The following is a 27,383-nucleotide window of genomic DNA, read 5'->3' as shown; positions in this document are numbered from 1 at the left end:
CATTTATCTAAAATAAAAATATATAGACTTAATTTAATATTATAAAAAAATAAAAAATTATTTAAATTTTTTAAAAATAATTCAAGAACTTTTTATTTTAAACAAAAAAATATTTGATTTAAAGGCGATGGTGAGGACGAAGCCCAGTTAACCCCGTCAGCCCAAAGGGAATAAACCCTGAATGCTAATATATGAAGCCTTTGTGGCTCAAAAAGGACAAGAATGGAAGCCCATCGAGCCCGATCTTATGCAGACGGGTAAAGCATAGCTCACCGCAATTCAAAACTTCAATCTCATTTCGCGCCACTTCCTCAGAACCAACGAAACAATGGACGATCTCCGCAAATCTTCGATGAAATTCTTCTCCGATCAACAGCTCTGCTACGCCGACGTCCTCCCTCCTCACGAGGTAATCGTCTTCATCATTATCCATCAGTCATTGTTTGATCCTCTTCCGTTTGTCTCAAAACATCTAAATCTCTCTTTCAGGTTCGAGCCAGAATCCAAGTAGCCGTCCTCAATTTCCTCAAGATCTTGAAGTCTCCTGATCCCGCAATCTCCAATCTCCCTCTAGTAACGAAACATTTTTTTTTGTTTGATTGCTCAGAAAATTGAGGAAATATTTTTTGAGTTGCTTTCTTCTTCTTCTTTTTTCAATTACTGATATAGATCAATAGGAAGTCCAGTAATAGCAGAGTGCGTGAAGGGCTCTTCACCGAGGTTTCTTGGCTTTTTCTGTCCCACTCCTTTTGTCAAAGATCATTGATGAGAGCCAACGCAGCTAAGGCCTTTATTAGGGGTATTTTCGTTTGTAATGGATTTAATTTTTACCCATTTTTTTGCCTTTGTTCTTAAATTAAATTGGTTCTCGATCTTTATTCCTACTAAAAATGAAGTGTGGAAGGTTATGGAGATGTGCTTTGAAATTCTGATTGAAGAGAAGATAGTTACACAGAGGGAGCTCTTTTACAAGCTGCTCTGTGATTCACCAGATTACTTCTCATCTCAATTGCAGGTCAACAGGACAATCCAAGGTCAATTCTCTGAGTTCTCACTTGTTTATAATTGATTCTGATGATTTTAGAAGATTTTCGTGTTGGATGTAAGGGTTTTTTAATGTCATGTTAATGGTTGAAATAATTGAGAACTTTGTGTCACAGATGTTGTAGCATTGCTTCGATGCAGCCGAAACAGTCTTGGAATCATGGCATCTAGCAAAGGACTTGTTGCTGGGCGTATCTTGTTTCAGGCATTTCAATTCTCTTTCCCGTTATGTATTATTGCATTGCAAATATCATAATCTTGTGCGGGAAAAGAATATACTGGCCACTTGCTTCTTTTGTTTTCTAATGTAACAATGTATATGCAAATATGGGTGATTCCTTGTTTTTTTCTCTTATGGACCATATGACAGGAGCCAAACCAAGAGGTTGTGGATTGTTCTGCTTGTGGGTCTTCCGGATATGCAATTTCTGGTGATCTGAAATTGTTAGACAGCTTGATTATGAAGACAGATGCCCGCTATATTATTGTGGTTGAGAAGGTGCTTTCTTCATTGAAATCCAATCAGACATCACTATGAATTTACTATTCCCAAATCCAATTAATAAACATTCTTGCATGGTCTGTTTTGCAGCATGCAGTATTTCAGAGATTGGCAGAAGATCATGTATTTAACCAGATTCCAAGCATTCTTCTCACAGCAAAAGGTTATCCAGATATAGCCACAAGGTATTGATACTGTTTAAACTCAACAGTTTCATGAATTTGCTTTAACCATTTTCTACTTAACGCTGTTGTCATTTTGATGCTTCATTGTAATCACAACCTTGAATGCCTGTTAGATTTCTTCTTCACCGAATGAGTAGGGCTTTTCCAGATTTGCCAATTTTAGCACTGGTTGACTGGTATGGATCTCCTGCAAATACCGTGGACTTCTTTTTTCCCAAGTAATACAATTAAAAGACAGTAAACCGGTTCCATACAACTTTCTTTTGTTTGAGATGACTGTTTTGGATTCTTCAACTTTTGTTTTTGAAATTTCAATATTATAGATAGAAACAAGGTGGGCCTGAGCTCCCCACCACATAGCCATTTTGCAAGGCTATGCCCCTTACAAAGACCAGGGGTATACCTTTGCAAAATAAGCACAAATAGCTGTGCACCCTTGATTATAGCAAATAGGGGTATACCATAAAGCCATTTTGGATTCTTCAACTTGATTATAGCAAGTAGCTGTGCACCCTTGAAACTGATAAACTTCAAACTTGAACCTTTCTAGGAATCCGGCCGGATTAGCTATATTATGTACCTACAAGTTTGGAAGCATAGGGATGGGTCTAGAGGCATACAGATATGGTACTTTCTTCAAGTCACGCCGAATTGCACCAGTTTTCTTTGTGTTTAACATGTAAAATGAAATTATTTTCTATGTCTGCATCATTCAGCTTGCAACGTGAAGTGGCTGGGACTGCGAGGCGATGATCTACAACTGATACCTGAACAATCTTTAGCTCCACTAAAGCCACGGGACCTGCAAATCGCTAAAGGCTTGATTTCCTCAGTAATCTTGCAGGTGCATCTCTGGTAAGATAAACGTAAAAACTACTCTCTCCATATGGTTTTAATAGTCTTTAAATGGTGTTCAACAGGAGAATTACAGGGAAGAGTTGGCATTGATGATGCAGAGTGGTAAGAGAGCGGAGATCGAAGCTCTATACTTTCATGGATATGATTATCTGGGGAAGTTTATAGCAAAGAAAATTGTCCAAGCCAGTTACATCTAACAATACTTCAATAATCAGCATCGTCCGACAGAGAATCATGCATCAGAACTACGCCATTGATAAAAACAGGAAAGATTTAACTACAACGGAAGTATGGTGGGGTAGTAGAGCTAGCAGGGTTACAAAATATAAACGGCTCGAAGAGAACACAGCTATGGCAAAGCTAGTCCTTAAAAGCATCAGGGGCCTCTCATGGATCGTTGTCCCCCAATATTTAATCATACTAGCAGTTTAACGTCGACAATTTGGCCAAGTAAACGCAGATTAACGAGAACAGAACAATTCTTTTGTTTCTTTCTCCATTGAAGACAAAAAGGCGCATGTAAGGTGAGATATAGGGTACAAACATCCCATACCTCAGCCAATTTTATGAAAATTTTTCTTGAATAATGAATACTCCTTGAAGGATAAATTTCAGCATTGCCAGCCTGCAACTCTTGTCCTTCAGACAAGTTTCATATCAGCAATGAATTTCATGCTGATAAAATAATACAAATGAAGCATAAATATCGGAAAAAAAAAAAGAAATTAATAATTACTATTACAAAAGAGACGTGAACCAAGACTTATATAAATATGCTACTAATTCAAGTCTTAGCATATACAGGCCGGTACAGGTATATCTCAGAATTGTATCAAAATTTAACTGCTTGTTGATGTTAGACTCACTCGCTTTCCCTCCATGGAAAACTTACTACTGCCTGCAAGCTGTGGCCAAAAACAAGAAATGCCAGAGTTCAGAATCCATTACAAAATCACAAAGAAATGAAGGGAAGAAGCTGATATCTTCTAGCATAAAGAAAAGCAACTTGGACAAGCATTAACAAAACCAGAAAGTAGAACACCTTTCGTTTCAAGTAGGCAAGGGCATCTTTCTTTGAAGAAAAGTTGGAAAAAACTGAGGATGACCGTTCATCAATAAGAACTTTCAGCTGTTTTAGTTTTAATGACTCTCCAGGTACCTGAAATAGGCAGATTGCTATTAATTAGAGAAAGAGTTGCAGCACAATTTAATACAGCTTGCATTTTAAATCAATTACCTGACGAAGAAGCTGTTTACACAGCTTTTTCAACTTCAATTTTGGTTCATCAGCTTTCTCCATTTCTTGTGCATTATCACACATTCGTTTTGCTAGGGGACCAACATCATCGGAATCCTCATCATCGCTATCACTAAATGACGTCTTTTTCCCCTGAAAGCGAACTCCAGCAATTTTCTTTGGTCGATCTTTAATCCCCAGACCTTGCTTTCCAGTTGTGGCTTTATCCTAAAATTTTTTGGAATAAAAGGCATATATTACTTACCTAAACCAGCACTGTCTTGCTCCTTTAATATAATCTCAATAGTCCCACCATACTACTACATTCACTTACAATAACAGCATGCGGAATCATCAATCAAAATGCCACTAATTCACGAGAGTTGTTATTGTTTCATCTTCAGATTACAGGTTAACTTAAAAGGAAAATTATAATTATTCTCTTCATTAAACAAATAACTTTACCACAGTTTTCATGCAACAAATTTTGAAATGGTGAAGACACATACTTGCACAAGCTTGTAGAGATTCTCTTGGTCATCTTCAAAAAATACAGTTCTCTCAGTTGAATTTTTAGACTCTCCAGTTTTGATTGCTTTCTTTCTGGTACATTCTCCCAGAAAGCCTCCAGAGACAAATCCATATTTATGGCCCCACCATTCTGGAGAAACACTTTCAGCTTTATGTCCTGTGACAAAGAACCAAGTTATCTCAGAAACAACCAACAGCTGCAACCAGCAAAAAGCAAGCACGTTACAGAAATAGGCCAAGAATATCATTCGCCAGCAAAAGACTACAACAGGTCTTCAGGTATATCATAAATATACTCTGAGGAAAAAAGAAATCCAAATTTATTTCTAGTCTGACTATCCATCTTCAACATAACAGCCTGATAACAACTCTACATAAAAATTCCAGAACAAAATGCAATGGAAAAAACACCTTGCTACAAGAATCTACACCGAGTATTACCTTCAGTAGGAGGATCCTGACTTTCAGTTGTCTCTATCAATTCCATTTCTCCACCCACATCAGGATTAGCCTGTGGTGACTCCTCAACCTTTTTGACCTATTGCAAAGCATGCACAGGTAAACATACATTGATTGATTAAACCAAAAATTCTAAATGTAAAGGATGCATGAAATCAAATGCTAATAGCAATAACAACGGCAAAAGATTTTTCAAATAGAGGACTAGACAATTCTATCAAACAAAACATAGAAACTATTTTGTAATGACTATTGCAATTTCCTTATGGAGTTCTAAGATCATTTAGCATTTAACCAAAATATACAAACTATTTTATTATTGAATCATGTTTCAAAATTGATTTCATTTTCCGCCTTTCTAACTCAAATCTCAAAGTTGCTTTGTCTGTCCACCTTTCCAACTCAAGTAGAGACATCTGGAATTTGTTCCAAAAGTTCAGACAAGGGTGAAGGTAACACCACATCACCCTAATGCTAATATGAAACAATGAGAAAATCGAACAAGCATCTACAATTAAAGTGCCATTTAAACTTTTTACCACACACAAGAAGACGCAGATATTACAGAATTGCTTTTTCCTTGAGCTCTCATGGTTTTCTACACCATGAAAATCTTGTTGATAGTAAATTGGATCATATTAACACATTAAATTTGAATAATTTGGAACCAAACACAGATCATTTTACAGTCTGATCTGATGTTATATAGAATTATTTTGTATCTTGAAAGGGACACTAGGGGCCAACAAACATCACATACTGAAATATGAATAAAAAGGAAATCATTATCACAGTGTCAAACAAGTACTTTTAACAGTCTAAATAACTTTGAAGAAAACAAAGGTGATAAGACATACTGAAGTTTTAGAACTTACAAGTATTCCTTCAAGATCCTTTGAAGAATATGCATGAACAAGCTTCCCTCTCTCTCTTTTCTTATATCTAAGGAACCAAACAGAGTAAAAACAAGAACAAATGAAATCCAATATTAACTTAATAATTGGCAATAATCTCCTATCACTAAAAATGCAATTACAAGCACACATGAAATAAATGCACCAACCTTCCCTGTGGTCGGGTAGTCTTGACAACTTGTTCTTCAGCATCATTAGACACATTGGTCTTGGTTTCTACTTGATTTTCATTCTTGTCAACTGCTAAGTAAATTCAGGTTACTTTTTTTTTGAAGTATTAGCAACAAAACTTTGAGAAACTTCAGTCACAAAGTAGAATAATGGTAACACAATGCAATTTTTCATGCTTTTAAGAGTAAATTCAAGTTACTTGTCAATCAATAATCTACTAGTATACGCAATATGAGAAGAATTTCTCTTTGGCATCAATCATACCTTCATCATTGGCTGGCGCAGCTTGCTGCTAAAAATCCAAAAGAGAAAAGAGGAAAACCAAAAAAGGATGAGCTTCACATCAAATCGAACACTGTCTAGCCAATCAAAGTCAGCAAAATTAAGAATGAAATACGCACCACTTTCAATCTTTTGAGAATACTATCAAATTGAGCTGTATCAAAGGCCCACGGATTCGGCTTATCCAATCCAACACCTGCTCCATATTTTTCAAAAATAAAAATCCATTTGTACAATACTTTTCATCATTTCCTCCTACTCTCATTCTCCAGAAAGTAATTCAATATCTATATACACTAAACAGATCAAAAAACCTAAGCAAAAGAAAAGGCAAAGAGAAACGTACCAGTAGTGTCTTGTTTGTTTTTAACTCTGACGTAACCTTTGATCCCTTGCTTATCTTTGCCAAGCCCTTCTCCTTCTTCCCATCCCTAACCGTGCCATCCAAACAACAAAAATTACGAATTACAAAATACGCGTATAGATACAAATATACACACGGACATACATATCTATGAACACGTACCATTTGCTTCATGAGGCGAAAAGCCGCAGATTGGCGAGCGATTCCGACGTAGCAGAGAGGAGCTTCGGGTGCAGCCATGTTTGCTTCTTCTTTTTCTTCCTCTCTGCTACGCCGCCGCCGACGACACTGAGCCGTGCTTTGGAAGGTTGAGAAGTAGAAAGGAAAAGGTGTTAGAGGAGTTCTAAGAAAAACCTAAGTGGAAAGCGAGGGGCTATGCGGTGCTTCGATGACTTTTGGAGTTCGGTGGACGCGCGGTGATCTAGCGGTAATCTTTAATTAAGATGTGAATAGGGCTGTACGTTTGGAGAATGGGTTGTACGTTTGATGTGGGTCCCTTTTAATCAGTTTTGATGCGTGGCTGATATGATGGTTGTAAGTGCTTATTCTGGTTCCCCTTTGGCATTTGCTGCCCAACGGTTGGTATTTTACCTAGCGCCCACAGGATTAAGGGACGACGTCGTTTCTTCAGCACTTGCTGTGGGACACTGGATTTGTCTGTGGGTCGGGTTCTGGACAGCATTTTTCAAGCCCAATTCTGCTCAACCTTTAAGAATATTATATAATTATTTAATTTTAATTTAAAAATCGATTTTAAAATATTAATATAAAATTTTAAATAACAAAACGATTGAATGTACAGATCAAATCAAGTGAAGCTCGAGCTTAGATTTTAAAAGCACCAATTAAGTTTAATTTGATCAATAAACACTTTCAGTAAAGCTATAGGTAAATTATTTTTGAAATGGTAATTTTTTTAAAAAGAAATCATTTTTTCTTATTCTTTTCTCATGCACTAATTTTTAATTTTATTTTTTATGAATTTGATAATGTTACAAAAATTAATGATGCTTCTTGATAGATAAGAATGTCAATGACAATGAAAGATAATTTACCACTTATTGTACTAATAATGAAAAAACAGTGTTGAGGTTAATAACTTAATGAAACTTTGTTGAAAACTAATGAAATAAATAAATAACTTACTTAGAATGATGGATTTCATTATCAAATAACTTAAAATCACTTTGAAATTTTACAGTGTCATTAACGATTTTTTTTTTTTCTAATTTAGAACCAATAGTAAAATTTGTACATTGAAAGAAGAATAAATATTATGAGTATCTGTGCACCATTTGATGTACCAAAAATAAAAATAGGGATAAGGTTTAATTTACCACTTTATTTTAAGTGATAAATCAAATTCATTGATTATTTTTGAATGGATGTAATTTTATCATTAAATGTTATAATTTAAGTAAAAAATATCAAAAATTAATAAAATCATATTTTATAAGAAAATAAACTAATTTTTTATATAATCATCGTTACGTACTTACTTCCTCAAATATCTTTCTAATTAAAAAATATCTCGAGAATATTATTCATTTTTGGTTGTGTTTTGTTCCTGCGGATGCTGGTGTCAATAAATCCTTATTCAAAGAATCTTGAACGTCATAAAAACTGAGTACTCTCTATGGACACCAACATTTGTGGTGTCCCGAAGTGCACCGCCGCCGCCTCAAGATTGAGTGATGCTCAACATTGACGAAGCTCATTAAACTTCACGCAATCAATCCATTGCGGGAGGAGTTTATTGTAATTACCTTGAGAATTGAAAATGCGATTTCTTGGTTAAATTTGGAAACTGTTTTTACATATCGAGTAAAATTATTAAATGTTTATTGAGATTTGTTAATGATATAGAATGAAAGATATTGTAAGGTAATTTTAATTATGGATAATAAAATCATTGAATAAGTCATTCAAATTAAAGTAGATGAATAAAATGTTAATTTATATTTGATTTTGACTATTAAAAATCTTTTAAAGAATGAATGATTAGTTATTGTCACATTATGTGTATCGTGAATCAAATAGTTAATTTTTTATGAATATGATTTTTGTAATATTTTATTCATACGAGGCTTCTTATAACAGTATTTCAAATTTTATTAAGTAATATTATGGAAATTTTATTCCCACATTTTATTATGCCATAAACGTACTCTTTCATTTTTTTCTGAAAAATTATAATTATCCAAAGTAAGTGAAAATTTTGATCTATTATCATAAATAAAATAGTAAATTTGAACTTTATAAAATTCAAATTTATCACTCCACTTTGAATGGTTTAATAATTACCAAAATCATCATGACCAATTATTGAATATAAGGTTTGATAAGTAACAAATGCTAACCAAATAAGAGAATCGAATTTATTTTCTTGAACTTTATATACCACACTATACTAATATTCAAAAATAAAAATTGAATATTTTTAAACTTTGAAAAGCATTATTTCCTTTGTACTTTTGCACCAATTATTTATATTGAAGTAGAAATAAAATGAAAATGTTGTTATATAGTTTGATTGATGGAATGGAATAATTGCTATTATGACTTATTAAAATGTTTGGTTGATAAGAATAATTTTGAAATAATAAAAGAATAAGTGATAAAAAGATAAAAATATTTTTTATTATAATACATGATTATCTATTTTTTTTTTATTTTTTAAATATTAATAATTTATAATTTGTTTAAAATATTAATAATTGATAATTAAAATATTAAAATATCAAAATATTATTTATAATGCAATCATTAATATTTTATATTATAATTTAAATATTATTATGATTAAATATTAATTATTTTAATTATTTTTTAAATTTAAAGTATTAATATTTATAATATATAATTAAAAACTTAAACTTTTTATTTAAATTTTATTTTGATTTTCACTTATAAGGAGCTCTTTTGTTTTATTAATTTTAGAGGCTCACTCATGCAATAGCAAATACCATATGAGTTGAGATTAGCTAATCTTGATTTTGAGTGATTTTGGGTATAGAAATTGCAGAGAATGTCTATTCCTTAAGTCATTTGGCAACTGAACGAAAGAACAAATATTCCGTACAATTGCATATCTCATGCTCCTTTATTAAAATCAATTTTTTTTAAAGAAATAAGAATAGTATATACTTATATCAAAATAATGCGTAATAATGAATAACATTGCCTTGTATTAATAAGATACTGAAAAGTCATATTTATAAAAAAAAAAATTGTGAAAAATAACTCTCTTCATAAGTCTAATTAAAAAATATCCTTCATTATTATTTTAACTATTTTTAATCAGTTTTTGACATGACTTGACAATAATGTCCTTTATACAATTTCAAATAAATTAAAATGATTTCGATTTTCTCTATCCAGTCATATAGATAAAAATTTTAAAATTAAATATAATTTATCTCTTATCAAATATTATCTATCTCACCATCGATATTTTTCTCACAATTTCAAAGAGCAGATATGACATCAAAGTATGTGTTTTAGGTTATTTGGCTTATTGATTTATTCATAAAACCCTAAAGTTGATAAATTTAAATTGATTATACGTATTTGTAAATAAAAAAACTGTATGATTTCAGTAACTTAAACCTAGCTGCGAGCAAACAAATTAATTAGTTATTAAGTATTACATTACTAGTTTTTAGGCATTTGTGTCACTGATTGTTAAGTATTACAATACTAGTTTTTAGGTATTGTGTGACTTAATTAATGCGTTTATGATTTTTAGATATTATGTGATTGATTTTTAGATTATGCCTAAGTCACAATATTTAAAAACTAGTCACGCAATGTCTTACTAACTAGTTACACAATACCTTGCTAACTAGTCATGCAATGTCTATCAACCTGTCACATATGCTATATCAACCAACACGTAATAACTAAAAATTAATCACTAAATGTATAAAAATTAATAACATAATGTTTAAAAATTAATCACATAATGCTTAAAAATTAATTACGCAATGCCTAAAAACTACTAAAATTATTAAATTACATTTAACAAAATCAACAACTTCAAACAAAACACTATATTCTATTTAACAATATAATCAATGAATATGCTTATTTGATAAATAATGCTCAAAAGTTTTTCTTTATATATCACAAATTATTACAAAATGCTTAAAAATGTTCAAAACGCTCAAAGATTTTTCTTTATATATCAAAAAATACTCTAAAATGTTCAAAATGCTTAAATTTTTTTTTGACAAAAAATACTTTAAAGATGAATGGTCTAACAATAAAAGTTCAAAGGATATGAGTTGATTTAAAATGCAGATATAAACATATGGATTGGTTTCATTAAAGGTAATTTTATTCAAAATTAATTTTTTTTGACTAAATGTAGTTAAAATTATAAAAAAAATTATTTTCATAAAACACCTTACGTATGAGAGGTATTTTCGAAAATAATCTTCAAAAAAAAATTCACTGAAAAGCTATATTTATAAAAAAATCGGTCAAATGATTATATTTTAAGACGGTTTTTAATTCTTTGATGTGGCCTCATGTATGGCATTTCCCATTCACATGATAAGCTAATAAATTACCTTATTGTAAATATTATTATAACTAATTATATTGTTTTTCATTTATTGGGTAGATAAACGCATACAAAAGTATACTTGTACACAAACTATGTTACTCTATTTTATTTTGGCAATGGAGGGGGAGTGGGACAGACAAAAACAGGCCACAGCCTAGGATGGATGCTTAAGCTATTGCCATATATATATATATATAAACATCAATTTACCGATTAATCATCCAGCACTAGTACGAAAAAGGCTGAGTCTAGAATCGGGGCAGGCATTGTTGTGGTTTCTCTCCCATTTTCTCAATTGTCCCAATCTCTCTCCGGAGATTTTCTGGGTGCAGAAACCAGCATATTCTTTTTCCCCAATGGGGTCTATGCTCGGTGACCTGCCGTCGTTTGACCCCCATAACTTCAGCCAACTTCGTCCCTCCGATCCTTCTAATCCTTCTGTAAGTATCCCAGAATCCTTTTTAAACCCAACCCCATTAACAAAAATACATGAAAATACGAATTCTTTTCTGGTATGATCTGAATAAGTTGTTCGTTTCAACTGTTCTGATACTGCAATAAAACCCACATGCGGTTTTAGATGAGTAGTGAAGAACTGTTAGATTTTTATGATTAGGTTTCAAGGTTTACCCAGATATGATGTTGGTGGATTCTTTTCTCAAAGCGCTTTTCTGAATTTGGACCTTAAAAAATGCTGTAGTCCATATAATCAGTTAGTCGTCAGAAGCTTTTTGGATAAAGTTCGTTTGTGGTTACAAATGAATATCTTGCTTTCGTATTTATAGGGGTTAAATGATTCTCGGAATTTCTACTCCGGTATTATTACACGTTTAGTGCTTTTGTTGTTTGCATTGCAAGATACATTTAACACTAGTATGTTTATTAATTTGAATGAATGGAATGTAATATGGTGATGTTACCATGTGAAGCATCTAAGTTATGCAAATAGGACTTGTTATTATCTGTTTGCTAAAATGACAAAGATCTTTATACAGCACAAGCATTAGCGTGGAAATGCTTTCTTGTATGGGAATGGCAGTTTCCTTAAAATGGTAGGGTAACTATTCATGAGCTTGTGATTTTGACCACTGCATGCTACTGTCAGCTTCTAAATCTACCAAGATTTTAAGTTCATGCTCTAGAAGCTTTTCAGATCTTCCTGTGTACTTGGTAGTTTAAGTTCTTAAGACTGGCTCTTAACAATGATCAAGAAGTTCTATATTTCAGATCTTCCTGTGTACTTGGTAGTTGAAAGTTTGTTTCTATGTGGGTATTGAGAGAATTGGTTTGAGAATTTGCTGTTTTCTTGATAAAAAATTAATCCTGTCCATGACATGGACATGCTATTGACAGAACGCATGAAATTGAGCTTTTGCATTCTAACTTGGGCACCGTTTTACTGGTGATTCGTATTGAGATAATGATTGTGTTGATGACATTTGGGCAGTCGCTTGAAAATATTGAAATGTCAGGAGAAAAGAGAGAAGGTGAAGGGAAAGCCCAAAAGGAACGAGAGATATTAGATCACCCTTTTTCTTTCCTTTATCTTCTTCTTTTACTTGGTCTACCTCCTGATCATTTTCTTGAAATTCTCACTTAATTCTAGTTTTGTTTAGATCTTGAATTTGTATAGGGTAATAAAATTGCCGAAAAGAGTTCAGTAAGGCAGGGTTTCACCTGGTAAAGAAGCTGCATGGTGAATTTTGAATTGCTGTCCTCTAGCACATGGTGCACTACAGGATATCAATTTCCTTTCATAGCATGCATACATGTAGGCTTATATGAATTTATGTATCTATTTTTGTTTCAATAGTTTATAGTGGTTCCCTGCCTAACTGTTATAAGGTTTCCGATTAAGTAAGAGTTGTTGAAATGTCCAAAGGGTATAGAACATTTTTCACCAGACTTTCTATCCTTTTTAGCTATTTTAGCATGTGAGATGCTATGCTAATGGATGGAGTTCATATGGAGCTCCTTTATGTTTTCAAATGAAGAATTTATGACAAATTAGTCTTTTTGCTTTCAGATTGATAGGTTGGTCTTTTAACAAAATTACACTTGTCTTTTTGCTTTCAGATTGATAGGTTGGTCTTTTAACAAAATTACACTTACTTGTATGGTTTGTTACTTTGCTTGAATATTTTAGGAGCATAAAATGCTTCTCCTTACTTTTCAGTCATGTTAAGAATTGATTGCACTTTAACTTTTGTACTTAATCTTCTCTTTTTGGCTAGAAAATGACACCTGCCACCTACCGCCCTACTCATAGCCGGACTCTTCCACCACCTGACCAAGGTATTGAACTGATATTTTTCTCCTTGTTTTTACTTGTGAAACAATATTCCCGAGGAAATATAAGATATTATTGGCCTTATAAACTGTCTGCAATGGTAACATGATAACCTTTGGTTGGCTGATTCTTTCAGACTTTGTCTACATGGTGATAATATATTTTAAAAATTCATGTCATATACTGTGATAATTATTTGGCTAGGTACCTTCTAGGATGTTGAATGTTGACTTCTGTTTGAGAGCAGCAAGTGCTGGAAATTATGTGGAGATGTCTGAATTGGAACTGGATATGATGTCATTTTTCTGTAAAAATGGTATTGCCTTGACAAATGGGCTTCAAATAATTGGTATTGGACTGAGAACTTGATTTTTACATGGCACTCTATGCTTGCTGCCACTGCTACTTGCTTACATTTTTTTTGTCATCTGTCTCTGAAATGGTGGAATTGCTTTACCTTGTTTCTTTAGTTCTTTGTTTCCTTCTGCAGTAATCTAAATGTCGTAGAGTACTCATCTGGAATTGTTCATCTTCTCTCAGTTTCATTTTGATATCGACGAAGAATGGAGATTTCTAATTGGAAACCAGTGATTGATTGCGTACTTGATTGAAATTGCTGTTTGAAGTTTATCAATTGGAATGAAATTGTTAAGTTGTATGCGTGTTCTAAATTGCCTGTGCTACAAACACAAAGGCACTACTAAATGAGATTGCATTCTGGTGCAGTGCCACAGCTCATTGGCTTAAATTCTTGATTTCTTATCCTTATTTTTTTAATTGACCTGTGAACATTTTCTTTTTGTGTAACTGACCTCTCAAACACTTTCAACAGTTATAACTACTGAGGCCAAAAATATACTTATAAGAAATTTCTATCAGCGTGCTGAGGAGAAGGTTAGTAACTTGTTTATGATTTTTCATGTTATAACACCGCATTCAAATAATTTCAGTCACTGTTACAAATTCAAGGACACATGCATGCACCTTGAGAGTGGGTGTCTGGGTTCATTTAGTTTCTTTTTGCTTTTCTCATTGCAGTTGAGACCAAAGAGAGCAGCCACTGAACATCTAATACCAGAGCATGGATGCAAGCAACCTAGGGCTTCTACCTCATAGTCGTGATGAGATTTTCTTGGGTTTCTTTGATGCTCATGTAAATGTATATTCTCATATAAATGTGTTGTAGAAACTGTGCGGCAGTTGTTGTAAAACGGGACACCACACATGTACATTTTGTGTGTAGAAATCAAACTTATAGCTGGGTTATCCCAATAACAAGGAGTGTTCTGTTTAGTTTTACATGTTCCGTTTGGTATTTCATTCCATGTGGCGTGGCTAAATTGCTGAAAAGCTAAATCCATGTATGCTCATTTTATATGATGTGCACAGTTGCATCTCTAAGTAATTACAGGTTTGAAGATATTGCTTGGGCTCAAGGAGCTGCATATTTTAATATAATATCCATGCTCCTGTTGCTTATGAAGTTAGTTTATGCCTGTTTCAATTACATAAATTGAAGGTTTTCCCTGTGGGGTTACAGAAGATAAGAGTAGTTTGGGAATCAACTGAGATTCAAAACAACAGGTAGAGGTACGGTAGTGTGTTGCATCACTTCTTAACAGAATATTCCATGAGGTTTAAGACTTAAAGATCTGATGACCATTCATGTTTCACGGAGTTAAGGGTCGTTTTCTGTCTAGGGTCTCCCAAATTTGGCAACATTAGGCCTCTCAAAGTCTTGAGTTTGGCACCAATTTGCCCACACGCAATATCCTGATGAAAAAACGTTTCCTAACAATTACTTGAGAATGTGGGACAAAATCATATATTGCAGTGGCTGTGTTTGCACTTGAATGAATTTCGGTAAACACATTGGAAATGGGCCATTCACCGGAGTTGCACCCAGCGGTTGACAAATGGAAAGTAGACAACGAATGATATTATTTGGTTCCTGCAATTAAATACCTACCTTTAAAATAAAAATTAAGGAAAAAAAAAGGAAACAAATTATTGCCACAAATACCAAAAAAGAGAAAAAAAAAAAAGGAAAAGGAAAAACGAAGGGAACCCACGAAAACAGAGTCAACAAAGAAACTGAAACTACTCCACAAAGAAACAGAGCCTTTTCTCTGCCAAGGCAAAGATTTCAACAGCTATGGCCACTCACTTTTACAGTTGTTCTCCAATTCCAGCAAAACCCACCCCCACTACGATCTCCAACAAGTCCATTTTGTTGCCTAATCCTCGTATCATAACCGCCAGGCATCATAATAACATCCTACAATCAGCATCATCATCTTCTTCAGCTTTTACTCTTACAGCTTCAATTTCACCGGGTGCTACTTCGGTTGCAGTCGATGGACCCACCACCTCCACGAAACCTTCCAAGTCTTTGCCGTTTAGAGTGGGCCATGGCTTCGACCTTCATCGTTTGGAGCCTGGCTACCCTTTGATCATTGGTGGGATTGATATTCCTCATGATAGAGGCTGCGAGGCTCATTCGGATGGTATGTTCACATTCCAATCGTCCAATTTTGCTTTATTTTTGTTTTTCCCAACTTTAATATCCATTTTTTATATCTTTTAGTTTCTTGTATTTGGATAGTTTTAATTTATCAAAGTTCTTTTTTTTAAACCCCGTATATGTTTTCTCCGAATCTGTATCTCTTGGTTGTATTATCTGTTTAAATTATCCACAATTTGCTTTTGATGCTAACTATATGGGGATTAACGTGTTGCAGGAGATGTGCTGCTTCATTGTGTTGTGGATGCAATACTGGGAGCTTTAGGGCTTCCTGATATAGGGCAGATATTTCCTGACTCTGATCCCAAGTGGAAAGGAGCTCCATCTTCTGTCTTTATCAAAGAAGCTGTGAGTAATTTTGGGTAATTTTGAGAAATTCATTTTATTTTTTTTTTGGGTATTTTATTTTCAGTGTATGCTTTGACTGGTTCACTGTTGGATACCTTAAAAACAGAGTTCATAACACACAGACACACACAAAAGAAAAAAAAGCTTTATTTGCCATACTATGAAACTTCTACTTAAAATCTGGCCTCAACTTGGACGGATTGTGTTAGGTTGGGAGAAGGGTCCTATATTAGAACACTAGTACTCTATGAACTCTTGTTGAAGAGAAAGTAAACGAAAAGGCAACACAGAGCTGAATTATGCAATTATTTATTTTGGGTGCATAGTTAAGGAAGGAAAATATTAATCATTCTGAAAGTCATACGCTCCAATAATGTACTTTGACACAACATTTAAGTATAAGAATCTTATGAAATATCCTTTTTAGCCTTGTTGATAAGAAAAATAAAATAAAAAGGAACTCCTTGAGTGGATTGGACAGACTACACAGTCAGTTTTTGTAGTCAACCCATATATGATATAGCACTACTTATTGATCTCTTGAGGGGCATGGCTGGTTAATTTCTATCTGCTTAGAAACAAAAACTGAGTCTGCTAGTTCATAGCATTTGGTAATTTCTATTAGATGCATTAGCAGAACAAATCAATAGAGGGCTGCCTGTATTGAGGAGTGGAGAAGTGAGTATGATACTGCTGCATCAGAGCAAAACTCTGATTGTCTGACACTGATAGTGACTTTCCAACCACAATGCAATGAACCTTGTACTTTATGTGATACAATGAATCTAACAGTGCAATGAATCTTTCTTCAGAACAGCTTAACTTGTGTATGGATGGAAATTGTATTAAGTTCTTTATTGTCGACTGTACTTACTGATAAGGGCATGTGCATGTATATAACTGAAGAAAATTCTGTATAACCTTGTATTCTGCCTAGCCTGCAAAGTAATACTTTGTGCAGATGCACCTTGTAAACATGATGTTTGACTTAAAAGTTTTAGGTAAAATAAGTTAATAAAAGTTGATGCTTTTAAGAGCAATGTATCGGGTATGATATTGCTTCACTTTTGAATTCTGTAAAATCTCTGATGCTTTTTGGACAGTGACTTCACCAACCACAATTCAATGAACCTTTCTTCAGAACAGCCTAATTTGTTTGTGATTGGAAATAGAATCGACTTTTTATTATTGACTGAACTATTGCATATTCATGTATGTGCATGAAAACCCTGTATAACCTTAAATTTGTATTTATCCATCTTCCAAACTGATGCTATATGCTGATGCCAGTCTAGGCTGTAAAGTAAAAAGCTATATTACATCTTATGCCATATGCTTCATCTAGAAGTTCTCATGTAGTTGTCCCTTTATATAGTATAGTGGAGGATCCTTGCTGAACCTGCATTTGCATGTATAGTGAATTCAGTCAGAGAAGAGACTAAAGCCCTGTTGGGAGCACAGGCTAGTGTGGTGGGATTCCCCCCCAAAATGGCACTGGACCCATATGGCTCTCACTCCTAAATAGCCTCTAAATCAATAATGTGTTCTCCTAATGCCTCTGCCCTTCCACCTCTTTTAATGCTACTTTCTTCACAAGGATTGATTGTTTGGCATTCTAAAAGTTTTAACTTAATGTGAGGTTGCCAACCTTAAATTGGTAGGATAGATCTATCTTGAGTTGACCTAGAACTGGCATAAGGAAGAATGATTAACCGCAAACTACAAAGCTGGGGAACTGTAATGATCTGAGTCCAAGCACCACTGGCCCAACAACTTTTTGAGCCTAAACCTCGTAGTTCTTAAAAGTTTAAGCTGAAGTTACTCTTAGTGATTGACTTAGACCCTTATATAGGTTTTAACAATCACATTTGCATCTAATGTGGGATTGGGTATCACTATCTCACTCACTCAAATCCTTGATGTCCTCATCAAGGCCACACATCACAATCACAATCACAATCAAAGCCCACTCTACAGGATCAAACATCTCACCAGCACAATGTGAAAGTCCACACCAAACAAACACATGTTCTAATACCAATTGTAATGTTCTGGGTCTAAGCACCACCAGCTTAACAACTTCTCAGACTTAAACCATGTTCTATTACCATTTATTCTTTTCATAGCTTATTTCCATGGTGTGTTAAATAAAGTAGCTAATACATGTAAGTTGCTACTAGTAATTGACTTAGACCCTTCTATAAGGCTTAATAATCACATTCACATATGATGTGATAGGAGCAAATGACAACATGATCACTTTGAAATGTGGATGTGGATGTGGATGACCCACAAACTGATTTGATTAAGGAAACTGATATTTTTACTTTCTACTTTATACTGAATTCAAATCATAGAAATTAGTGATAAATAACTAAATATTTATATCAGTTGAAGAACTTCCTGACTAAGTTTGTGCAGACCAATATGCTAAGCATGATCAAACAGAAATAATAGAGTATTATGTAAAAAATGAAATGAGTATAAATTGTTTGTGTTGGAATCCTTTTTATCCTCATGCATTATCTACCCTGCTCGTGTTAGTCATGCTAGGCTTTCATTGTTTATATCTTCCATTCTAGGAATATAGGATTATGTCTCCAATTTTAGCTGTTCATACAATTTAAATTAATCATACTCATACCCTGCAGCATGGTTTTTTTCAGGTGAGACTCATGCATGAAGTAGGCTATGAGATTGGAAACTTAGATGCCACCTTAATTCTTCAAAGACCAAAATTAAGTCCACACAAGGAGGCTATCAAAGCCAACTTGTCTGAGCTGCTGGGAGCCGACCCATCTGTTGTCAATCTTAAAGCAAAGACTCATGAGAAGGTCGACAGTCTTGGTGAAAATCGAAGTATTGCAGCCCATACTGTGGTCCTACTGATGAGGAAGTAAATATAGGTCTCGGATATCAGTCTCGAGTATGGAAATTGTATGGCATACCGTGAGCATTAGTTGTAAAACTGCCATAAATTATGGCATTGCTAAGTATGAAAGCTTGATGTGTTTGGTTGGACCACAATGTTAGAGTTGTGTTTTCAACATTTTACCAAAACGACTTGAACAACAACGATGGTAAGTTTTGACGAGGCTACAGTTTCCCGATTGGTCATTAGTCTATGACGTTTGTCAAAGGCTCAAAACATGCAGTAGAATACAGACCAAAGTCAAATTAAGCGTTTATATCTATGTTCTAAACAGTTTCCCAACTTCAATGTTGAATTCCTAGTTTCTGCTGCATTAAAGTGACTATGGCTGCGTTCACGTGTTCAACTTTGGTGAATTCACCGGTTTCCTGATTGAATTTGAATTGTTCTCAAGTTCCACATTAAACCATCATATGCGTGACTACCATGAATTTCACATGACTATTGATTGACGTTTGGTGTGTTTTCTCTTTTCAAATATTGTTTGCTGCATGCGCCCAACACGAAAACTACGAAGGAAATATGAATTGTATTTTTGGAAACTTTTTTGTTGTTTTGTTGGACAAGGAATGAGAATGTTCCCCTCACCCTCAGGTCAAAGTAGAAGCCGATTTTAAAACTCTCTGACCATTGCCAATTAATCCCATTTTTCTGATGATTTTCCCGATATGATTGTCGCCGTATGTTCATGTTTATGGAGTGTCATCCACTAAGAATAACCCAGAAAAAGTCCCTCAAGTTTTGCTTCGACCATTTCAGAGGCGGAATTCAGACTCTTTGTAACTGGTTTTTCAAATAGCCAAAGTGTTATCGTACCAGATTAAGAATTTTCAACGCTACAGGAAGCAGGAATCCAATCTGTTGACTTCCTGAAAAGATTAATTACAAGCTTTCAACTCAAACTGAAAGAGAAAGGTAGACAAGTGGGTCGATTTGGTCGCCTATGAAGGCTTCAAACTGCACATCTCTGATCAATCTCTTACCCTGAGAATCTCAGGAGGAATGACCCCCCACTCGCCGGCCTCCCCTGAGACTGACAAAGCTTGTAACCAAGTAGCAACTTGTAGAAGCCACCAAGGATTTTTTTGTCTTCTTCTAGTTCCAAAACTTGTCATATGTTCCCTGGAGAAAAGGCTAAATGTCTCCAAACTCAATATTTTGTGTAACTTTCTTCCGATGTCACACGATTAATTGTTCTGTACTTTATCATGTTGAATACTACTGGGTATTCAATAGCGGCAGTTTGGAGAACAAAGTAAATTTTTTTAAAAAAGTTAAAGAGGAATTCGTTAACAAGGAAGGGAGTATTAAATGCATGAAGAAGGTAACGTTGCAGTCAAAGGTAGATAGAGGAAGTAAGCTAATTAACCCAGCTGACAAAGTAATTAATTAGCTGGTAATACAGAAAATCTTGATCAAATCTTCCCTTGAAAGATGAAGGCATCAACGGAGATATTAAAAGGATTAGCTTAGCTTTGTGTAATCCAACTGTGCTCAAAGGGACAACAAGAAATAAAAAAATGGGGATAGGCACAATAAAGAATTGAATGCTTATGTCAGAATCAGACCCGGCCAATTATGCCACCATCGCTCGTTGCCCTTTCTCGGCACTCTTTTGAGTAAACACTATTAATATAGCATTTATAAAATGGGGCCATAGAGAGTTGAATTATTCTATAGAAAGGGCCATAGCAGATAAGCCAGATTGGGACCTTCTACTGAATTGATCCAGGCACACAGCAAAATTTGACACATATTAAAAGGTTTCTCTTCGCTGTTTCAAGTCCTCCCAATCTGAAGTCGGTCTTCAATTTTTTACAATTAATTTATTGTCGGTGATTACGGATTTTCCATTTTAAATACTTAGTAAAGCAATGGAATGCCTCCTGATGTCGCTATGCTTTCTGCAAATACTCTAATCCTGGGTTACAACCAATCCTCTAGAAGTGTCCACTCCACTAATCTTGATTCCACTTTTCAAAGTCATTGAACTAATCAGATGACTTCACCTTAATCATTGTTTAAGCAGACACTAAGCAAGAGGGTCCAAAGGGTTGGGAGAACAGCACCAATGACTTGCAATAGTTGTCTGCACCAGCCCTGCCTCTGATCACCTGAGATGGCTCGTGCTCCATGTTTAACATATGAGAATGGAGCTCAGTAAAATGCCCACATGGGCGAGGCAAGCCGAAAGCTGAATCTCTTCATTGACAAAGATGATTACCCTTGACCTTACTATACAAAGTACTAGTATGATAATCACATGGGACGGTTCTGTAGTTCACTTTGTGACTTGCAGTGAGTTAACGAGTGAACCTACATCTACAACACGGTTCCGTGTGAGTCAAATCTTTCGGACCTTTATTGCGGAATTAATTCGGGAAACAAATTTTTTTTTTGAAAGGCAGAGTAATTATTGCGTAACATAAATAATTGTCATGAAAAATGTTTTTATAATCGTATAAATGTCGGAGAAGATCTCTTTGCCCAGAAAACAAAAGAACAAAGATTAGGTGCGTAGCTAAATTCTTCATTAGGTGAAAATAGCGTGTCGAATGGACGGAAAAGAAAAGAAAAGTAAAGACAAAGAAGAAAAAACTACAAGTTATATAAGTCAAAAGAGGCACGTAAGGTTGTGCAGAAGTTGAAAATTAAAAGGAATAAATAATTATTTTAAAAGAGTAATAATGATGTTCAAGAATTATACATTTATCATTGAATCAGTAATTAAGTGTAATATTTAAGATAGAGTAATTAGTTGGTTCAATAAAAAAAAATTGAATAAATCAACTTTTCATAAATAGTAATTGAACCGACTAAATCACTTTTTGAAATTAAATTAAATACAACTTATTAATATTCAACCGATTCAATCGATTTATTGAATTTGAGATTGTTGGAATTGAAAGACTATAATCAACTTAAAAGGAGTAAAATTACGTTCAAAAAACTTAAGAGGTTCAAGAAGATAAAAAAAATTAATATGTTATGATATTAAAGAATGTACATTTAATTGTAAGAAACTAAAATAAGTAAATTAGTTGAGGATTACTTTAATTAAACAGACAATACTTACAACATCTGTCGCCTATCGTGTTGTGAAGTCAAATGGATAACTCATTTGTCCTAAAAAGCAGGTATCCAAGTTCAAATTATTTTATTTTATTTTCTAACTCTAATGGCAATTTTAATGTTTTAAAAATGATTACCAAATTCCAGAATCTTGTCAAAGGTGGCCTCTTCCTCCTTCATGACACTTTCTCATACGACCCTGGCCCTAGCCATCGTCAACAGGTGTCATCAACACTATAAAAAAAATAGGCACGTATCAGTACCGAGCAGGCAAACAACTCGCAATTGCTTAAACCCACAAAAGCTCCAGCAAGCAATTCCTTCCAACGCTCTCACACCAAACGAATCTATTCTTTCTCTGCAGCTTCTCGTTTGCTAGTTCTCAAAAGCTTTTTTATTCTTTGTACTAGAAAGACTAATTCTTTTCAAGCCGGAAAAAATGGTTGCCATGTCTAAGATAGCAACTGGCAATGGTCATGGTGAAAACTCCCCTTACTTTGATGGCTGGAAGGCATACGAGACAAATCCTTTTCATCCTACAGAGAGACCTAATGGAGTCATTCAGATGGGTCTTGCTGAGAATCAGGTACCTAGTAACTTCCAGGAATTTTGTAAAGTATCATTGTTTTCTGTGCTCTGGACTCTGGTAAAGTTTATAACAGAAAAAAAGAACAGCAGAAACTGATAGTTTCCTGCTCTTTGCATCTCCAGCTTTGTTTTGACTTCTTCCAAAAGTGGCTCATGAAACACCCAGAAGCCTCCCTCTGCAGTCCAGAAGGTGTAAGAAAATTCAAGGAGACTGCACTTTTCCAGGATTATCATGGGATGCCTGAGTTTAGAAAAGTACGGCAAACCATAACAGAATTATTCTTGAATCTACTTCAAGGCACGTTTTATTGATTAATCTCGTTAAATTGAAGTAATACTTAATCAAACTTGTGTGATTTACCACAGGCTGTTGCAAAATTCATGGGGAAAGTGAGGGGAGACAGAGTAAAATTTGATCCAGACCGCATTGTTATGAGCGGTGGAGCAACCGGAGCTCATGAGATGGTTACCTTCTGTTTGGCAGATCCTGGTGAAGCATTCCTGGTTCCTACTCCTTATTATCCAGGGTAATGCATCATCTAAACATTTTCTTCTCATTCTTAAATATCTTTTTTGGGTTTTTTTGTTTAAAAAAGAATTACTACATGACTAGAAAATGGAAATTAGATGAGTACAAGTGCTCAAATTTGAATTGCTCAACTTGAGTTGAGTTTTTCCTTCAATCTTATAATGACCAACCTTGACCTTTGTCCGCATACCCACCCACACATGGAAAGGAAGGAGAAAGGGGGAGGAACTGCTAATTGACAATTAATTTATGAATAAGATTAGTTTAATTAATCTAGTTTAGTCAACTTAGCAGTAATGTCAAATGTGACAACGTCGCCGCCTGAGATTGGTTCAAAGGGGATGGAGTCTGGGTAACTCGGTATTTTCCTCTTCCCCCCCCCCCCCCCCCCCTTCGTTTTTTTCTGAATGGAAAAATTGTTGATATCCCAGTTCTCTTCGATGAACCTTTAACTGATGGGAGTCATGAAAGAAACATTGTCTCTTTGTTTTGATGTCGCACACTTCTTAGCTCTTGCCCCATCGGTGTATTATTGATGGTAATCATGCGAAGGACATATATTATTATCAAGTACAGACAGATACTCTTAAATAAGCATAGGAAAACTTCAGAACTTTGTATGGAGGATGGAGGACAATAATTAAACACTTCTTGCTGATTTTTAGCAAAAATAAAAACTGAAAAATTTTCTTTAATAAAGATAAGGCTCACCTCCCCTCAGTGGGACAGTTATAATCTTTAGAAAGTTGAGTAGTCATTTTCATTTGAATTAGTCTACTTGTTATTTATCCTAGGCCTAACTCCGAGGCATAACAGCTGGATGCATGAAATAGACACTTAAGGTGTTACTAATAAAGGGTAACAGGTAAGCGAAGGGATTAAGGCTTTTATGAGGAGTTGACTAATTACAGAAGGTGGAAATAAAGTGAATTACTAATTTTTTTGTAATTACTTTGATATTTCACGGTGTAATTCCTGGTTTACTCAAATACTTTGGCTTTCCTTCTGCAGATTTGATCGCGACTTGAGGTGGAGAACGCGTGTCGAGCTTGTTCCAGTCGATTGTGAGAGTTCCAATAATTTCAAGATCACTAGAACTGCATTGGAAGCTGCATATGAACAAGCGCAAGCAGCTAACCTCAGAGTCAAGGGTTTGCTCATAACCAACCCATCAAACCCATTGGGTACTATCTTGGATAGAGAGACGTTGAAGAGTATTGTAAGCTTCATAAATGAAAAGAACATTCACCTGATCGGCGATGAGATTTATTCTGCCACAGTTTTCATGGAGCCTGAGTTCGTTAGCATTTCTGAGATTATAGAGGAAGACATCGAATGCAATCGTGATCTCATCCACATTGTTTACAGTCTTTCGAAGGACATGGGTTTGCCTGGCTTCAGGGTTGGCATTGTGTACTCATACAATGATGCTGTGGTGAGCTGTGCCCGCAAAATGTCCAGCTTTGGACTGGTGTCCTCACAAACTCAGCATTTGATTGCATCAATGCTATCAGATGATGATTTTGTTGAGAGTTTCATTGTGGAAAGCAAAGAGCGGTTATTCAAAAGGCACAAGTATTTCACTTGGAGCCTTTCCCAAGTTGGCATTGGTTCTTTGCAGAGCAATGCTGGCCTGTTTATATGGATGGATCTGCGTAAACTCCTGAAAGAGAAGACATTTAAAGCCGAAATGGATTTGTGGCAGGTAATAATCAAAGAAGTTAAGCTCAATGTTTCCCCCGGTTCTTCTTTCCATTGCCAGGAGCCAGGTTGGTTCAGGGTTTGTTTTGCTAACATGGATGACAACACCGTGGAAGTTGCTTTGATGAGAATCAGAACTTTTATGCTTAAGAACAATGAGGCCATGGTTCCTCGTAGCAAACTATGCAGGCGAAGCAGCCTTAAACTCAGCTTGTCTCGAAGAAAGGATGATTTCATCACGTCACCAGGCATCATGTCTCCTCACTCTCCCTTACCGACCTCGCCTCTGGTCCGAGCAAGGACTTAAGCTGAACGACGGCTTTTCGCCACTATATATATTACTAGGAAAGGATTGAATCTTTCTTTCCTCCTTCCGTGCTAGAAACTTTATCTTAGTTGTGTTTTACGTTGATCTGTAAATTAGAGGATCGGCGGCTGCATTGTTTCCCATGGAGATGACCCCGTGCGCATATACGATCCATTTGGCGGAAACTCTCTATCACATGGGACTCCTTGGTTTCGTGATCGCTATCCTTTTTCTTCAACAATTGTAAACTTTTTGTCTTTCCTCATGCAAAAGTGCAAGTGAGGGAAGTTTATTCAATATGCTTGTGAGCAATGCTTGTGCGCACACGTATACTATTGTTGGTTGTTTTCTTTTGTTTGTTAGATCACTGCAACAAAAAATGTCTAGTTCTGATTTGTAATGGTGAACCTAATTATCAATGTGTAAAATAAAGGTTTATTTTTAAAATTTCTTTTGCCTAGCAATTACTATGATTGTTGCTCTTAAAACATTGTGGTCACTGCATATTTCTATAGGACAGAATCCGAAGTTCAATATGTAATTCCTCAACTGAAAAGCCAGTGCAAAAATAGTCTGTACATAGCCGTTCATTACAGAATATTTCACCCATGAAATCATATGACATTGGTAATATATAACATATAATGATTTCCTTCTAGCAGGCAATGATCATCCAGCAGCACACTTGTACGATCGATGTTAATACATTCCAATGTTATCTATCTGCAAGTCCCCCAGAGATTGGTGTTAATGGAGCCATATATCACGTGAGATATTCTTCTACTGGTAGCATGTATGTTACTGCATCTAAAGATGGTGCTATTCGGTTATGGGATGGAATAAGCCATAGTTGGTGCACATGGAGCAGCAGAGGCCACAAGTGCATGTTTTACAAAGGCTCAAAGGTATGGATGTTAAACGGTTTAGTTCTAAGTAGGATACGTTGTAATTTATAAATTAAATGAGCTATATATAAATTGCAGAATAAGAAGCTTTATATGTTATTTGTTATATTATTAAATGGAGAAAACATGTCATGTCAAAAAAATATATATAATTTGCTCAAACATCAATTTTACTTGGAGAAAATTGACCCTGTTGCTATAAACATCTCACCAACTACTGTTCCAGTTCCTAAAATTGGCACACGCTCACTGAACTCGACAATGAGATTTCTGTAAGTAACTTGCAATAAGGGTGACAGCTTGCTTCACTAATCAATGGTTTTTATATAGAATCGAATCTTTTCCTCTTCAAGGAAGGAAAAAGAAAGACCCATTAGAGAGTCCAACCATTGGATGATTAAAGATAGAGAGAGTACGCAATGAGGTGGGAAGGAGAAGGAAGTCCAGCAATGCAATTATCCTGAAAAGAAAGGAGAGAGAGAACTGGAAGCAGCAAATTGTTTCAATTCTTCATTCTATTTTTGGGATTCTTGAAATCATACAAAATTATTGGAAACACACTGTTTACTAGTTCACGGCTATGCATGAGGAATGGTTTACAAAAAATTTGTCCAGTATTCTTTTTTTTTTAGTTGCAAACCATGAATTATCATAATCATGATTTGAGTCATCCAACGACTAAATTATTGCAAACAAGTTGGTATCCGGTGGTTTAATTTATCATTCATATTCCACTTGTCTTCATCTCTTTGCAATTTAATAGCCAGTCATTGTCATTTGCATGCCATCAGAAGGGTATTTATGATGTGCTGATGCAAGAACATCAGGATGAGTTTGCTTAAACAACCAAAGATTAGTTGGAAATTGGTGGACTAATGCTCTAGTAGATGACATCATGTGCTATGTATAATGGAAAGGTTACTGTTCAATGACCATATCAGTAAATATAAGGGCACAGGAGATGACATAAAAAGATTACTTTCTATTTCATGATCATTCTCCGGAGTCTTGAGTATACTTTCCAGGGTTTGTTGGCAGCTCCCCATGTAAAAACCGCGTCAAATGAGGAC

General features: G+C 34.9%; 5 protein-coding genes across 7 annotated transcripts; 4 read left to right on the top strand and 1 right to left on the bottom strand.

Annotated features, from left to right (window-relative positions):
* Positions 158-3,299, top strand: LOC18606593 (meiotic recombination protein SPO11-2). 2 transcript variants are annotated; one of them, XM_018118456.1, is made up of 11 exons: positions 158-409; positions 490-573; positions 670-799; positions 897-1,034; positions 1,161-1,249; positions 1,415-1,543; positions 1,637-1,731; positions 1,845-1,907; positions 2,282-2,358; positions 2,448-2,575; positions 2,652-3,299. In XM_018118456.1, exons 1-11 carry the CDS (start codon positions 329-331, stop codon positions 2,784-2,786), a joined length of 1,149 nt encoding a protein of 382 aa, XP_017973945.1. In that variant the 5' UTR covers positions 158-328; the 3' UTR covers positions 2,787-3,299. The 2 variants fall into 2 exon arrangements, with proteins under 2 accessions (XP_017973945.1, XP_017973946.1); XM_018118457.1 differs by lacking the exon at positions 1,845-1,907.
* Positions 3,110-6,976, bottom strand: LOC18606592 (PIN2/TERF1-interacting telomerase inhibitor 1). Of its 2 annotated transcripts, none has more exons than XM_007040291.2 (11): positions 6,710-6,976; positions 6,530-6,614; positions 6,303-6,379; positions 6,166-6,193; positions 5,880-5,970; positions 5,692-5,758; positions 4,799-4,895; positions 4,336-4,514; positions 3,827-4,054; positions 3,632-3,748; positions 3,110-3,494 (listed from the first exon to the last, which is right to left on the bottom strand). In XM_007040291.2, exons 1-11 carry the CDS (start codon positions 6,785-6,787, stop codon positions 3,429-3,431), a joined length of 1,113 nt encoding a protein of 370 aa, XP_007040353.2. In that variant the 5' UTR covers positions 6,788-6,976; the 3' UTR covers positions 3,110-3,428. The 2 variants fall into 2 exon arrangements, with proteins under 2 accessions (XP_007040353.2, XP_007040354.2); XM_007040292.2 differs by having other exon boundaries at positions 3,181-3,494; positions 6,166-6,190.
* LOC108661081 lies at positions 11,226-14,787 on the top strand. Its single transcript, XM_018116838.1, has 4 exons — positions 11,226-11,557; positions 13,352-13,412; positions 14,240-14,301; positions 14,446-14,787. Exons 1-4 carry the CDS (start codon positions 11,474-11,476, stop codon positions 14,521-14,523), a joined length of 285 nt encoding a protein of 94 aa, XP_017972327.1. The 5' UTR covers positions 11,226-11,473; the 3' UTR covers positions 14,524-14,787.
* Positions 15,432-19,536, top strand: LOC18606591 (2-C-methyl-D-erythritol 2,4-cyclodiphosphate synthase, chloroplastic). Its single transcript, XM_018118480.1, has 3 exons — positions 15,432-15,914; positions 16,149-16,279; positions 18,946-19,536. The coding sequence occupies exons 1-3, from the start codon at positions 15,563-15,565 to the stop codon at positions 19,177-19,179; spliced, it is 717 nt and encodes a 238-aa protein (XP_017973969.1). The 5' UTR covers positions 15,432-15,562; the 3' UTR covers positions 19,180-19,536.
* On the top strand, positions 22,421-25,855 carry LOC18606590 (1-aminocyclopropane-1-carboxylate synthase). The gene is made up of 4 exons (XM_007040287.2): positions 22,421-22,869; positions 22,995-23,126; positions 23,238-23,398; positions 24,412-25,855. Exons 1-4 carry the CDS (start codon positions 22,723-22,725, stop codon positions 25,406-25,408), a joined length of 1,437 nt encoding a protein of 478 aa, XP_007040349.2. The 5' UTR covers positions 22,421-22,722; the 3' UTR covers positions 25,409-25,855.

Source organism: Theobroma cacao, chromosome 3 (genome assembly GCF_000208745.1).
Source record: "Theobroma cacao cultivar B97-61/B2 chromosome 3, Criollo_cocoa_genome_V2, whole genome shotgun sequence".
Lineage (NCBI taxonomy): Eukaryota > Viridiplantae > Streptophyta > Magnoliopsida > Malvales > Malvaceae > Theobroma > Theobroma cacao.
The sequence above is the reverse complement of the archived record's forward strand: the minus strand, read 5'-3'. Positions and strand labels throughout refer to the sequence as shown.

Coding starts and splice junctions, on each gene's coding strand:
- LOC18606592 (XM_007040291.2), bottom strand. CDS start 6,787: ATGGCTGCACCCGAAGCTCCTCTCTGCTACGTCGGAATCGCTCGCCAA. Junction 6,380..6,529: donor AAACAAACAAGACACTACTG/GTACGTTTCTCT, acceptor AATATGGAGCAG/GTGTTGGATTGGATAAGCCG. Junction 6,194..6,302: donor TTCTCAAAAGATTGAAAGTG/GTGCGTATTTCA, acceptor TTGGATTTTTAG/CAGCAAGCTGCGCCAGCCAA.
- LOC18606590 (XM_007040287.2), top strand. CDS start 22,723: ATGGTTGCCATGTCTAAGATAGCAACTGGCAATGGTCATGGTGAAAAC. Junction 23,127..23,237: donor GGATGCCTGAGTTTAGAAAA/GTACGGCAAACC, acceptor GATTTACCACAG/GCTGTTGCAAAATTCATGGG. Junction 23,399..24,411: donor CCTACTCCTTATTATCCAGG/GTAATGCATCAT, acceptor TTCCTTCTGCAG/ATTTGATCGCGACTTGAGGT.
- LOC108661081 (XM_018116838.1), top strand. CDS start 11,474: ATGGGGTCTATGCTCGGTGACCTGCCGTCGTTTGACCCCCATAACTTC. Junction 11,558..13,351: donor CCGATCCTTCTAATCCTTCT/GTAAGTATCCCA, acceptor CTTTTTGGCTAG/AAAATGACACCTGCCACCTA. Junction 14,302..14,445: donor ATCAGCGTGCTGAGGAGAAG/GTTAGTAACTTG, acceptor TTCTCATTGCAG/TTGAGACCAAAGAGAGCAGC.
- LOC18606593 (XM_018118456.1), top strand. CDS start 329: ATGGACGATCTCCGCAAATCTTCGATGAAATTCTTCTCCGATCAACAG. Junction 410..489: donor ACGTCCTCCCTCCTCACGAG/GTAATCGTCTTC, acceptor TCTCTCTTTCAG/GTTCGAGCCAGAATCCAAGT. Junction 574..669: donor CAATCTCCAATCTCCCTCTA/GTAACGAAACAT, acceptor TTACTGATATAG/ATCAATAGGAAGTCCAGTAA.
- LOC18606591 (XM_018118480.1), top strand. CDS start 15,563: ATGGCCACTCACTTTTACAGTTGTTCTCCAATTCCAGCAAAACCCACC. Junction 15,915..16,148: donor CTGCGAGGCTCATTCGGATG/GTATGTTCACAT, acceptor AACGTGTTGCAG/GAGATGTGCTGCTTCATTGT. Junction 16,280..18,945: donor CTGTCTTTATCAAAGAAGCT/GTGAGTAATTTT, acceptor GGTTTTTTTCAG/GTGAGACTCATGCATGAAGT.